Source organism: Pseudorca crassidens, chromosome 2 (genome assembly GCF_039906515.1).
Source record: "Pseudorca crassidens isolate mPseCra1 chromosome 2, mPseCra1.hap1, whole genome shotgun sequence".
Classification (NCBI taxonomy): Eukaryota; Metazoa; Chordata; class Mammalia; order Artiodactyla; family Delphinidae; genus Pseudorca; species Pseudorca crassidens.
The window spans coordinates 26,668,218-26,681,702 of NC_090297.1; the positions used below are offsets into that span (position 1 = coordinate 26,668,218).

The 13,485-nt window shown below is 52.8% G+C and overlaps 1 protein-coding gene across 3 annotated transcripts in view; it reads right to left on the reverse strand.

The window, feature by feature from the left end:
• The window catches only part of CSMD2 (CUB and Sushi multiple domains 2), a 668,701-nt gene that overhangs the window by 283,097 nt on the left and 372,119 nt on the right, over positions 1 to 13,485 (reverse strand). For 2 of the 3 annotated variants that reach the window (XM_067725392.1, XM_067725391.1), the window contains exon 13: positions 2,678 to 2,860. The exons of the other annotated variant lie outside the window; for it this stretch is intronic. In XM_067725392.1, the coding sequence (XP_067581493.1) occupies positions 2,678 to 2,860 (183 nt within the window). The remainder of the gene's footprint in view (positions 1 to 2,677; positions 2,861 to 13,485) is intronic. 3 annotated transcript variants of the gene reach the window in all.

The window sequence follows — 13,485 nt, forward strand, 5'->3', positions numbered from 1 at the left end:
ATCTGGGATCAGGCAGAACGCCAAAGTTTAACTTTATCCCTTGAAGCATGGGCTGCTCTGTAAATGACCCAGTTTAGAGAGTGGTTTCCAAGTATTCACGATGGAAAACGTGAGGACTGTCCATGTCACAGTTGTCTTTTTCTATAAATACGATCATAGAGGCTTAGAATTTGGGGAGTGCCACCCCATCGGATAGATTAGTAAACCAAACTCCAGAGAGAAGTTGCCCTGGACATAGTCACAAAGCTGAGCCGGGACTAAGATACAGGTCTCCAGACGTTGAATCCAAAGTTCTCTCAGAGCACCCGGATTTTCTTAGTACCGTCTTTCACCACCTGAGGGCAAAGCCCAGGACCTAGGGATGCATCAGCTTAGGGGCTGGGTACTCAGTAGAGAGCGGACAGATGGCACTCACTCGTGACCTTGCTTGTGGTGCAAAGGCCTGGGGCCAGCTGGCTCTCCCTGGCCTCCTCCACTGAAGCCAGCACCCCTGAGACTCAAGCTGTGTCTCTTACACCCAAATGACCAGAAAAGCCCTAGTAATGGGAGTACCTTGGGGATACCATCCCCCACCTCCCAGAATCATTCAGAAGAAGAAATGCCATCCTAGCCCCCCAGAGTGCCTGCTTCACAGTTCTCATCAGTAAGCCTGGGGCTCCTCTTCCTTATTTTATTGTTATTATTTTATTTTTTGCGGTACGCGGGCCTCTCACTGTTGTGGCCTCTCCCGTTGCGGAGCACAGGCTCCGGACGCGCAGGCTCAGCGGCCACGGCTCACGAGCCCAGCTGCTCCGCGGCATGTGGGATCTTCCCGGACCGGGGCACGAACCCGCGTCCCCTGCATGGCAGGCGGACTCTCAATCACTGCGCCAACAGGGAAGCCCCTCTTCCTTATTTTAAACCACAGAGAGCACCGCCCCGTATCTTCCAGGACTGCTCTGCCCTCATCTCTTCTCAGGTGATTGCAAGCAGTACCTAGCATCCTGTCAGCTTTCCTCCTGGCAACGAGGGGCCTGCTGAGCAGCACTTACAGAAGGTTCTAGAAACATTTCCTGAAACTACTTCTAAGAGCCAAAGGGTCAAGTAAATTCCTGGAGGGCTGGAGTGATAGACCCCGCCCCCCCTCCCCAGGTAGCGTTCTGCTCCCCGCGTCTCTCAGCTTGTGAGGCAGGGAACCGTATCCTGGTTCCAAGTGGCTGGCTGGCTCTGCTACACACTTCCCTCCTGCCAGCTCTCTGCCCCAGAGACCTGACCCTTTCCAGTTCTCCCTGCCTTGTCTCACCTAGATGGATTTCAGAGATGGAACACCCACACTAGCTGGGACTCCCACAGTCTGGACCTTTGCCTTCTGAGGTCCTGCCTCCGACCCACCCTGGGGAACTCCATTCCACCCACCCACTCTGCCCTGGGCTCGTTTCTAGACTGTCAGGCCCTTTGTTCCTGCCTGCCTGGAGCTGCCCCCTGCTAACCTCCCCTGCCCCTCTGGTCCCCTTGGCTTTCAGGGTACACATATCTAACCACACTGGGCCAGAGATGGGCAGCCAATTTCATGCAATTTTATTTTTTTCAATAAGGGTGATTTGCTTAATGTGTATCTAAGAACGATTTGATCTTTAAACCTCGGCAAGAATTCTTACATAAGCTCGCAAGTCATCAAAAATGCTTTGTCAACTACACAAAGTGATTTTTTTGTTTGAAAAGTAGAATCATCGTGGTATGACCCAACTCACCAACTCACATGCCAAACTCTCTGTCATCACAGATACTCCCTTATAGTCTCCCATGTCATTCCTCTCCCCGGCCCCAAGGGGCAACCACTCTCTATGAGGCAGCCCTCCAAGGCCCTGAGAAGCCCACTGAGATGGCAAGAAAGATGAGAGGGTCAGTCTGTCTGCCCTTCCCCGAGGGAAGCAGATTGTAAGAGACGGAGAGGGGCAGTGGCAAGGGCTGGGAGAAGAGGTGACAGCCCCGAGAGGTGGAACCTATGATTTCTCAACAAAGATCAAGCCTGCTCCTCTATACACAGTCCCCTTACACTTGCCAATTTCCCTGGGAGCCAGGACTTAAAGTATTCTTTGCGCCGGAAAGTGAGGTCAGACCATCCCAGAGAAAGGAAGAAAGGATTCCTTGTTATCTCCGGAGAACAGAGCACTCAACTCCAACCCTTTCTCTGAAAGATCAACAATTCAAAGACAGCTTGATCCCCAACCCTCCCTAAATCCAATGCAAGAGGAAGCAATCTGATGAAACTTTGTATATATCCCCACAAGGCCACGGTGTCTCGTGGTACCCCAAGGCTGGCACAGAGTCTACCGTCTCACGAAATCATCGCCAGCACCTTCTGCCCTGGCTCGACTATATGGCGTCAATGACAGCAAGAAGGGTGAGGAGGAAATGTCGGGGTCTGACGTTGCTCTCAAGGGTCACCAGGGAGAGGAAGACGGCATTGAAGAAGGCCCCCAAAAGTCAAGAGCAATCATTCTCAGTGCTACGATCCACGTCACTGCCAGCAACGAGGACTCAGCCGGCAACGTTTTGAGAAGGAGAAGAAACCAACCAGAGTGAAGCTACGGTTACGACCTACGAGGTTCCCAAGGATGGGGTCCGGATTAGCTAGGAAGTGGGCCCCTGGCCTCTCGGTGGAGACCCCGCAGCGGCGCCTTCCCCGCTCACTTACACACGCAGCCTGGCTTCTTAGCCGACCACTGGTTATTCTTTTGGCACGTGATTGCCTTCTGCCCCACCAGCTCAAAGGCCGGCTGGCACTCAAACTGGAGTGTATCACCGTGGCGAAACCAGGAGCCTTCCCTCCAGCCGTAGGCAGGTATGCCAGGATCTCCACAACTGCCCTGCTCGATCTCTGCAAGACAGGAAAAGAGAAAACAGAGACACAGGGTGACTCCATGCCTCTCGGAGCTGGAAGGCCATGCTGCACCTCCGCCACGAGGCTGGGCTCAGAGGGACCCAGGTGGGCTTTTGATGAGAAACCCTGCAAGGTCGTGTTTAAAACAGCATCTTGGGAGGATGAGGCCCTCCTGCTCTCCAATGCCTGGACTCTATGTCCACACAGAGTGTTCCAGGTGCTTGGATATTTTCATTCAGGGAAGGTGGGGCTACATGCTTTGTGAGACACCTGTCCTAGGAATTCACAAGCTCACGGTTCGGAGCGATCTTTCCTGACTTGACTCGCATTCAGATTACTCACGTCACTTGATAGATTTTCAGCTCAGTCCCTTCCGGAGCCGTCCAGGCAAGCGCAAGATGAGAAGGCGGCTGACGGTTTGCTGCTTGCCTTTCCCCCAACCAGAGACTAAGTGAGAATCAATATTCACTGGCTTCTGATACGGAAGCACTTTCACGAAGATACATTTTTAATTCGATTGAAGACGGGAGCAGGTAAATTGAAACCCATGACTCATTACGTATGCCTTTAAATTTTCACTTGATTCAACAGTGGTGAATCAGACAGGGAGTGCGTTCCCTGAGACAGCTCTGAGGGTCTGGGCTCTGGGGACATGATGGGCTGGCTGCCTCGTGGCAGAGTCAATCGGGACCCCGACGTTCCAGGAAAGGAGTCTGTCCTGGCCAAGTCCCTGGAGTTTCCCCCAGAGCTGCCCCGCCTCCACCAGCCCCGTGCTTGGAGCTGTGAGAGATGAAGGGCAGGGAGGCGGGGAGGAAGAAGCAGGAGAGAGGGCGGGGGAGGAGCTCTGCTCCCAGAGAGGAAGGCACCCTGCAGGAAGGACGCGGGGCATGGCTGATGTGACAGATGGTGAGGTGAGGACGGCAGGAGTCCTATGCTTCGGGAGAGAGGCGGCTGGAGTAAGGGGAAGTGTTTGGACACCTTCCCAGGACTCTCAGGCCAAAGGGACCCTGCGCTTTCCGTAGGCACCATTATGGGCTGCCAGGAGCCATAGTCCCCGAAGTTGCTGTGCGTGGCCCTGACACGGGTGATTCTGCAAAAGCTTTCTTACCACAGCTGTTGGGCCCTGTGGGCTGGTCAGGTGAGCCCCGAGTACTGCCGCCTTACATGGATGGGCTGTTGACTGTCACATTCATGGTTCCCTACTACTGGCAGAACAAGGAATTCTTTGGCTGGGATTGTGGGAGTGTGTGTGTGTGTGTGCGCGCGTGTGTGTGTGAAAGAGAGAGAGATCTAAGTCAAACAGCAAGAGTCCTTGGGTTCAGGGGAGAAGAGGGGTCTGTGTGAGCAGACATCAGACCTGAGAACTCAAGGGCAGGTCAGCTCACCCGCCTCTCATCTCACACGTGCCCCTGGCCTGTCCCTCTACACACAGCCTGAAAGCACACCTCAACCCTCCTCTGAAGCTGGCTCTTCTGCCAGGGCTGGGGGAAGGCAGCCACTGAGGCATTCCCAGGAAGGTGGCCCCTTGGCTCCGGGTCCCAGAGCCCCAGGGGATCGGAGGAACGGAAGACGGGCCCCGGGACAAGTCAGCCTGCAGGAGTGAGCAGCGAGGCCCTCTTTCTTCCGGAGTCCCCAAACATGTTCTCTCTGGGGCGTGAGGCCCTGATGAGGACTGTCACTGCGGGCATCCTGAGACCTGGAAGAAGGTACCCAGTGTTTGAAGACAGAGCTGGGGCTCACTGCCTGGGACAGGACCCAGGTTTAAGGTGTCCTGGTGAGGCCCCAACATGCTGTAGAAGATGTAAATGTGGGGTCCACCTGGCTGCATCTTAGACCACAGCAGCTACCCTGAAGGTGTGATCAGCTCCAGAGAACAAGCATCCTGAGCGGGAGGAAGAAGCTGCCCAGGCCTCTCCATGGTGCAGGCCTGGCTGTTTCCACACCCATCCGGTTTCTCCTGCCGTCAGTGCGATCAGAAGCATATAATGAGCACCTACTGTGTGCCAGGCCCTGTGCCAGACACTTGAGACCTGGACGTGGGCTCTGGTCTCAAGGACTGAACGATACTGACAAGGAAGCGAGTATTTACGACACAGGGTGCTTTGTGCCATGGATGCGCCCAGGAGGAGCAAGACAACTCAAATTTGGAGGGCGGGGCTGGAAACAGGGTGCGGGAAGTGATGCACTAACCTTGCGCACAAAACTGTAGGGAGCACAGAAACTCAGCCATCTAGACAAATACGATCTTAGTGCTATATTATGTTTCTAGAAAATCAAAATTGATGCCTATAAGTCAAATCCAACATGAAGAAAAACACCAGAACTTAATAAAAAGACCAGATCCGACCCAGCACTTGCACAGCTCACCTCACTTGTCCCACCCTAGTCCTGGCCATCAGAGTCTGTCATTATTGAAATGCTATTTTTTTATCATGGATATTTTGCATTAATCTTGGTTTTTAAAAAATACTACATTAAAATATGATTTAATTACTGAGTTCTTTGGTGCCTCCCTTAAAATTATGCCCAAGGTGAATGTCTCTCTCATCTCAGCCCAATCCCAACCCTGGCATCAGGGAAGGCTTCCTGGAGGAGGCCTTCTTGGAGGATGTTTAAGCTGAGGCCTGAAGCCTGTGTAGGAGCCAGCAGGTGAAAGGAGTTATGTGGGATTCATTGCAGCATTATTTACTAACAGCCAAGCCATGGAAACAACTTACATGTCCACTGATGGATGGACAGGTAAAGAAAACGTGGCACACACATACAATGGAATATTTCTCAGCCACAAACAAGAAGGAAATCCTGCCATTTGTGACATGGGTGAAACTTGAGGGCATTATGCTAAGTGAAATAAGTTGTACAGAGAAAGACAAATACCGTATGATCTCACTTATATGTGGAATCTAAAAAAAATGAACTCATAGAAACAGAGAGTAGAATGGTGGTTGACAAGAGTGGGGTGGGGGAAATAGATGCAGGTGGTAAAAGGATCCAAAGTTCCAGTTATAAGATGAATAAGTCAGGGGGAGATGATGTACAGCATGGCGACTCTGGTTAACGACGGTGTATTGTATATTTGGAAGTTGCTAAGAGGGTAGGTCTTAAAAGTTCTCAACACATACACACACACAAACTGTAAGGTGAGGTGATGGGTGTGTTAACTAACCTTACTGTGGTAATCATTTCACAATATATACATATATCAAATCAACACGTTGTACACCTTAAATTTACACAGTGTTATATGTTAATTACATCTCAGTAAAGCTGGGAAGAAGAGAAAGGCATTAGTGGGAGGAAGAGGAGAGGAAGGACCCTTCAGGTGGGGGAGGAGCCCATCCAGAGTCTCAGAGGCTGTTTGCAGGACTGCAATGATAGCAGTGATGATAACTAACTAATCGTTACGATCATAACGAACTTTTAGTTATAGAACTAATCACTCTAGCGCTATGTGCTGGCAGCCACTCTGAGAATTTTACATATAGTGAATCATTTCATCCTTACAGTACACTGTGACCTAGGTACTATTATCTCCATTTTAAAGGTGAGGAGACTGAGGCACAGAGAGGTGATGTAATTATCCAAGGTCACAGAGCCAGGAAATGGTGAATCTGAGGTCCAAACCCAGGTTGTATGGTTCCAGGGCTCCTCACCACCATGCCACATTGCCCTTCCACAAGCATGAGTACTTTCCACCAGGTGATGAGAGATGAGGCTGGAAGAGGCAGGCAGGGCCAACCCACAAAAGGGCCTGTTCGACCTGCTAACGAGACTGGACTTCAGAGTGTAGGCAATGCGGGCTCAGGAAAGGGTTTCATTCCACTTGGCATTTCATAGTGTGGATTTTAAAACGTCACCCTGACTGCTGCCTGGAGAACGGTCTGGGGGCAGCAATTCTGGAGGCAGGGAGATCGTTCATTCATTCAACAAACATTTGAGTGTCTCCTTAGCATGAGCCACTGTGCTGGGTACTGTGGGTGAGACAGAGAACAAGGCAGACACAGGCCCTGCCGCCATGGAGGTTCCGTTCTAGAGGGAGGCTTCCAATGATCTGGGAGCTATTTATTTTTTTTGCGGTACGCGGGCCTCTCACTGTTGTGGCCTCTCCCGTTGCGGAGCACAGGCTCTGGACGCGCAGACTCAGCGGCCATGGCTCACGAGCCCAGCCGTTCCGCGGCATGTGGGATCTTCCCGGACCAGGGCACGAACCCGTGTCCCCTGCATCGGCAGGCGGACTCTCAACCACTGCGCCACCAGGGAAGCCCATGGGAGCTGTTTTGACAGCATCCTGGACTGGGCACAGGCAGAGGGGATGGGGAGAGGCAGAAAGACTTGGGAGGTCCAAAGCAGGAAGAAGCCACAGCCACACTGAGATGGAGCAGACAGGGGATAACGGGGAGGCAGGGGCTACGATGACTGCAGGGCTTGGCTGGGTACTGGGTTGCTTTCATCTTCAACACATGTGGAGGGAGCAGGGCTGGAGGGTCACTTGGCACCTCCACGGGGACAAACCTAGTAGAAAGGGGCTACGTGGGTCTTACGCCCACGAGGAAAATCTGGTCTAGAAATACAGAATTTGGATTCAGCTCATAGAGGGTCATGAGAAGAATGAGACCACCCAAGGGGAGACATCAGTCCGGACAGAACAGCTAGGGACACTGCAGGGACCAGCAGAAGGCTAGTCTGAGATCCTGCAGGGAGCGGAGCCCTGGAAGCTTAGAGGAGAATGAGTTTCAGGAAGGAGACCAACAGCATCGAACGTGGCAGGGAAGTGTAGAAAGGACTGGAAAGCAGGTCAGTGAAAGGCGCTCACTGGATACTGGCAGGAGACTGAGTGTGATGATGGGGCCGGCCCGGCACTGACGGGAGAAGAGGAAGATGATCCAGGAAGAGTAGGTGACTCATAAAGAAGGCATTTTTTGGAAGTGAAGCAATAGGGAGAATTCAGGTGGCAACTTATGAGGAATATGGCCTTGAGGGGGCAGCTGAAAAGGCTTTTTAAGGTCGAAGAAACTTGACCATAATTAGATGCTAGGGGAGGGCAGGGAGAGAGAGAGAGAGAGAATATGAATGGATATAACTGAATGAGAGACACTGGTTAGCTGAAATGGGCAGTGACAGCACGAGGCTATGGAGAAGCAGGAGCCCGGGGCCCAGCGCACGCTGGGGGGCTCACCTTAGAGACCAGGAAGCTCCCCTTCCCTCGTGATGCGGGGCAGAGGGAAGAGGTGATCACAGCGAGCTTTCAGGTAGGAGAGCGGGAGGTTGAAGAAGATCTTGTGATGACACAGGCTCTACTTTCCTAGTGGAGGAGGACGAAGTGTCATGATGTTTGCTGAAGGTGAGGGACGGGTTGTGGGGAAAAGGATGCGACGTTGACAAGAACGTCTGCAACAGTCACCTGGAGAAGAGGAATCATGGCTGGAAGGACTGCCATGCACCCTGGGTTCCATGGAGGGTGGAGACAGCTCATTTACAGGGGTGCTGCAACCGAGCAGGGCTGTGTGGCTTGTCCCAGATCCCTCAGAACCTGGAAAAACGGCAGGGCGGTGGGCAGGGAGTCAAGGATACTGTTCAAGGAATGGCTGATGTGTGATGCAAGGGTCTCAGGCTGAAGGAGGAAGGAAGTGAACAGAGGAGGAGCGGGGGAGGGCATGGGGATGTAGAGGCCAAGAGAAGGATGGTGAATGGAGTAGAGGGAGGAACTGGTGGGGGAGCGGAAGGGACAAGGGGCCCCAGAGCAGGTGGGTGGAGTGAAGGCTTCAGAGGTGCTAGAGAGCAAGGTCCGCACTGACAGGATGGGAGAAGGCTGAGAAACAAGAGGCAAGGTGATGGCGAGACCCAGAGTGGAGAGGAAGAGGCTGGTGACATCCATGAGGAGGGTAGCGAGTGGCAGAGGTGGAGACAGTCTAGGTCAAAGGGAAGGGTTTGCACATAGGTGGAACAGCAATGGAGAGCGAGCGCATGAGCCCACGGCTCAAATGTGAAGCTCACGGGGCCTGTGGACAGGAGCTGCTAGTGCTGGAGAGGGCTCCTGGGTAGGGGTGACCTCGGGGAAGTCAGGTTTAAGGGTGCACTTGGCAAAGAGGGCCAAGGCGTTGGAGAGGGGCATGTGCAGACCATGGAATCAGGACCAGGTCGGGGGAGAGGAAGAACAGAGCAGGATTGGGCTTCCCTGGTGGCGCGGTGGTTGAGAGTCTGCCTGCCGATGCAGGGGACACGGGTTCGTGCCCCGGTCCGGGAAGATCCCACATGCCGCGGAGCGGCTGGGCCCGTGAGCCATGGCCACTGAGCCTGTGCATCCGGAGCCTGTGCTCCGCAACGGGAGAGGCCACAACAGTGAGAGGCCCGTGTGCCACAAAAAAAAAAAAAAGAACAGAGCAGGATGGTTGGAGAGTTTGAGAGCTCCTTTCAGGAAGCCAGCGGGGCTGGGGGCTGGCCCTCAGACACCCTTGTCCTGGCCTGGATCTTCCCTCCAAGCCCAGCGCCAACCCCTGCTGGGGACACATGGGAACCAAGTCCCCTTGCCCTCCTGCAAGGGGACTCCCTGGGCTCCACAGCCCTGCCTGAAAAGGCATGTGACCTTGACCCTCCTGGCCACCCAGAACTGCAAATCCACAAGCCAAATTCTGACTTGGAGGAAATCACGCGCAGCTTCCTGTTACCTGGCCTAACAGAATTCCCCTCTGTAAGTGTTCATCTTTCCCTCTCCCTCCTTCTGCTGACCAGAAGCAAGGCGAACACAAGATGCGTGCTTCAAAGACCCTCAGAATTCCATCACGACTGGGCTCTGCATACTCGCTTTCCCCTTTCTCCGCTGTTTTATTCCTATCGTCTGTGATCAACCTTACTGTCTTCTCCCCAGGTTTTTCAATTTGTGATACCAAATTGGAATCCTCTTTTATGACAATGTCTGTAGAGAAGGAACTGCTTCTCGTGTCTGTATAAATTCACCACTGGATGTGCTCCAAGAAGAGCAGCGCCGTGTAGAGGAAGAGGAGGGTCTGACCATGGGCTACGATTTGCTGCCTTTCCAACCGGGTGGGACTTCATTTGTTCCTTCACTGATTCACTATTCCCTCAGCCCGGGCTGCAGCTTCCTCTCCTCCCCAATGTCACATGGCCGACTGCTCACGCCCCAGACTTTAGCTTAAGACGTCACCTCCTCAAGGTGCTTTCCCTGACCTCTCTTCTTAGATGTTTCCCTTTTCCTTTGCTCTCTTGGCACCCTGGTCTTTTCCTTTGTAGCACCGATTGTAAGTATTCCTCTATTCATTTCATTAGCTCCTGTTCTAGACATTGCATGTATAGCGGTGGAAATAAGGGCAAAAATCTCCTCTCTCCTGGAGTCTACTGTCTGTTGGGGCATCAGGGACAACCTGGTTCACCATCTCAGCCCCCACTGGTGCCCTGCCGGCTGCCAGGTGGCTTCCTCGTTTCTCATCTCCCCACCCACCGGAAGGGAAGCGCTGTGGAGGCAGGCGTCAGTTATGTGTTGGTGATCACTTAGCACAGTGTCTGGAGCACAGGGACCATGCTGCTCAGTGTGTGAGCACAGCTGATATGTGTTGCACGGGGAGTGTGTCCAATGCCACGCTCAGTGCTAATGATACAGAGCTGCCTGACACAGGGCCCTGCCCTTGGACAACTCCCAGTCAGGTGGCTCTAGAGATAGTTACAGAGTAAATGATGCGGGCCGGGACGGGCTCACTGTGTACCTGACCACACAACCTCTGGGGGCGAAGGGGAGGCAGCTCTGGTCTCGGGCTGCGGCTGGGGGAGGCAAGAGGCTTCATGGAGGTTGTCCAGGCAGACACAGGAATCAGCCTGGGTTCTGCCCTCCCCTCCCCGTCACAGCCCTCGCTAACCACCTCCTGGCGGTTCCTCCTCCGGGATACCCCTGCACCCTCTGCTCTCCATTCTTCCCCTCACCGCCCAAGTCCACCCCTCTCAATTCCTCACCTGGGCATGGCATTAGGCAAGAGCCGTTCCCCTGCCCCTTCCCTCTACTCTGTCGTATTCTGCAAAGCAGCACGAGATCGCTCGGGAACAAACATCTGATCAGTAGTGTGCCCTGCTCATTGATTCTTCCATGGCTTCCCAAAAATCCACAGATGAAAACCCCAACTCCTTGGCGTGGCAGGACCTTTGCCTGCCCCTCCCGCCCCAGCCTCCTATTTGTCCATCTCCGACCTTGAGGTTCACCACAAAACGGAGCCACGGGCAGGGGGCAAAATAGCGCGAAGGTGAGGACTCTGAGCAAGTCCCGGATCTGTATCCTGGCTCTGACACTAAGTAGTAGACCTTGGGTACCTTTCATACCCTCTCTGAGTCTTAGTTTTGTCACTTGTGATACAGAAATGGTAATAAGAACAGCAACCTTGCAGGGTTGTTTTCAGGATTAAATGAGTTTATGTATATAAGACAACTGTCCAAATGTCCAGCACGTGGCACGTAACCAGGAACCAGGAGGTGTTTCCTCAAGGTCATTATTGGCCCATTGCTGGCAGAGCCCAGCCGGCTCTCACGTGGCTCTAACTTGGTACCTGCTGTCCTTTCTTCCTAATAAACACCCTCCACTTGTCAACTAGACAAAGAATCACCTCTCAGTGTCAGCTCAAGTGCTTCCTTGGGGCTGTACCCTTGAGTCACCCAGGCAGCCTTAGGAGCTCTCTCTCTCTCTCTCTCTCACTCCCAGCCCCCTTGGACAATTATTTATTTATTTATTTTAATTCTGGAGAATAGTTAGAAGTTCAGTGTGGCAGGATGTGATGATGAAAGGAGATGAGGCTGGAGAGATGGTCTGGGAGACCGTGAAGAGCCGGGATCAGCTCCTTACAGACGGGGGCCCCACCCCTACTGCTCTTTGTACCTCCAGAACCAAGCGCAGTGCCTTATGCATCCTGAGCCCTCCAGACCAATTGTTCAACCAGCACAGACTCCTAATGAGTGACCAGGACATCTTTGGTGCATTAAGACGACCTCTGGGCATGCCTGGATCTCATGGATTTCCTGGGAACCACATCCCACTGTACGTCTCTACTGATGATGGGAAGGGCACAAGCCGGCAGGAGACAGAGGGCAGCTGTACGTGTATCTCCGGGAACCTGTGCATCGTTCTCTGCACACAATTTTCATGAATGGGATGGAGATGTGGGTGGAGGAAGTGGGTGACATTCGTCCCTCCCATCTCTTTCCTCCCTCTCATCCCTTTCCTCCACCACACTGTCATAGGTGTGTCACAGACTGAAGGAGGTTGGGAAACAGGGGTGAATATGGTGAATATGGGGTGAAGACAAACATGCAGAACATCCAGGTTGCCCCCAGGCTGTCTGTATCAGCTCCAAACTGGAGCTTGCCGTTTGCAAAAGCCCATGGATTTAAAGAGTATATCTCATTGACAGATGACTTCCTGCCAAATTTTAAAGGTGCAGCATCCTTTGCTGCTTAGCACCCCTGACCTCCCAGGGGCCAAGAAAGACTCGTGTGTAGCGTGGGTCCCACTGGGCCTTCCTGAGAGGGGCAGCTGCTGCCTGTATCTAGCAAACCTCTAGGTCCCAGTGCCTGAGGAAGCTTTAAGGGTATCATGGAAACTCAGTGAACATCTTAGAAACATGCCTGGTGTCATTCCTGGTTGAAGATGGAAAGTTTGGGCCTCTGAGCTTATGGGGATAAAGTAAGAAGAGACAGAGGTCCTGAAAATTGCAGACTGGAGGCTGAAAATGGCCATGTGCTTAACGCTCTGATTGGAGGAAAGGCAGGGTCCAAAAAGGAGCAGAGTCGGGATGCTGGGCTGCTGCCCTTGGTCTCCTTTCAAGCTCAGCTCTAACACCATCTGTTTCAGGAGGCCTCCTGGTGCCACCAGAGTTCAGTTCTGGAGAAGGGGAGGCAGGCACCACCTGCAGAAGGCTAGACTTGGCCATCTTCCCCCTACTTGCTCTCAAACTTCATTCTGTGGAAGTTTTAGCTTCAACCCTAGGCAACCCTAGGGGATCAGGCTTTCTAAGTCAACCTGTTCTCTCTGGAATGTTGACCAACTCCTTTCCATCTTATAAACGAGTCTTAGCTTCAGACACCAGCTCCTCCAGGGAGGCTTCCCTGATGCCCTCAAGTAAGGTTAGCTGCCCCTCCTTGATATTTCCCCATTTTCTCATACTTCCTGGACTCTAATGAAGACAGACTAAGACTTGGGTGAAGGCACAGATTGTCTTGTTATCCTTGTATCCCCTTGTGGTCTGAACAGTGTCTGTAATGCATAACAGGGGCCTAGATGATGTTGAATACACAGGGGACCTTATTTCCAACACGAGTCCCCTGGACTACTGGGCATCCTTTCTGCGTGATCTCTACGGCCCTGCTCCTCCATATCTCCAGGGTGAGGGTCCCAGCTCCTTCCTCCCTTAGGCCGGCCTCCGAGATCCAGCATTAGGCTTCCAGATTCCAGGCTCCAAGTCAGGAAGTGAAGCGACTCCGAGATTGATGCTAAAACTTGTTAGCAAGTTGTATGTAATTTTATAATGTTTCTGGTAAGTGCTAATTGCCTGTTCCTTAAATATTTCTTATTCTGCTGGGAAGCAGAGCAATTGCAAATATGAATGCTTTCCTACAGCTGGCTGCCCTCA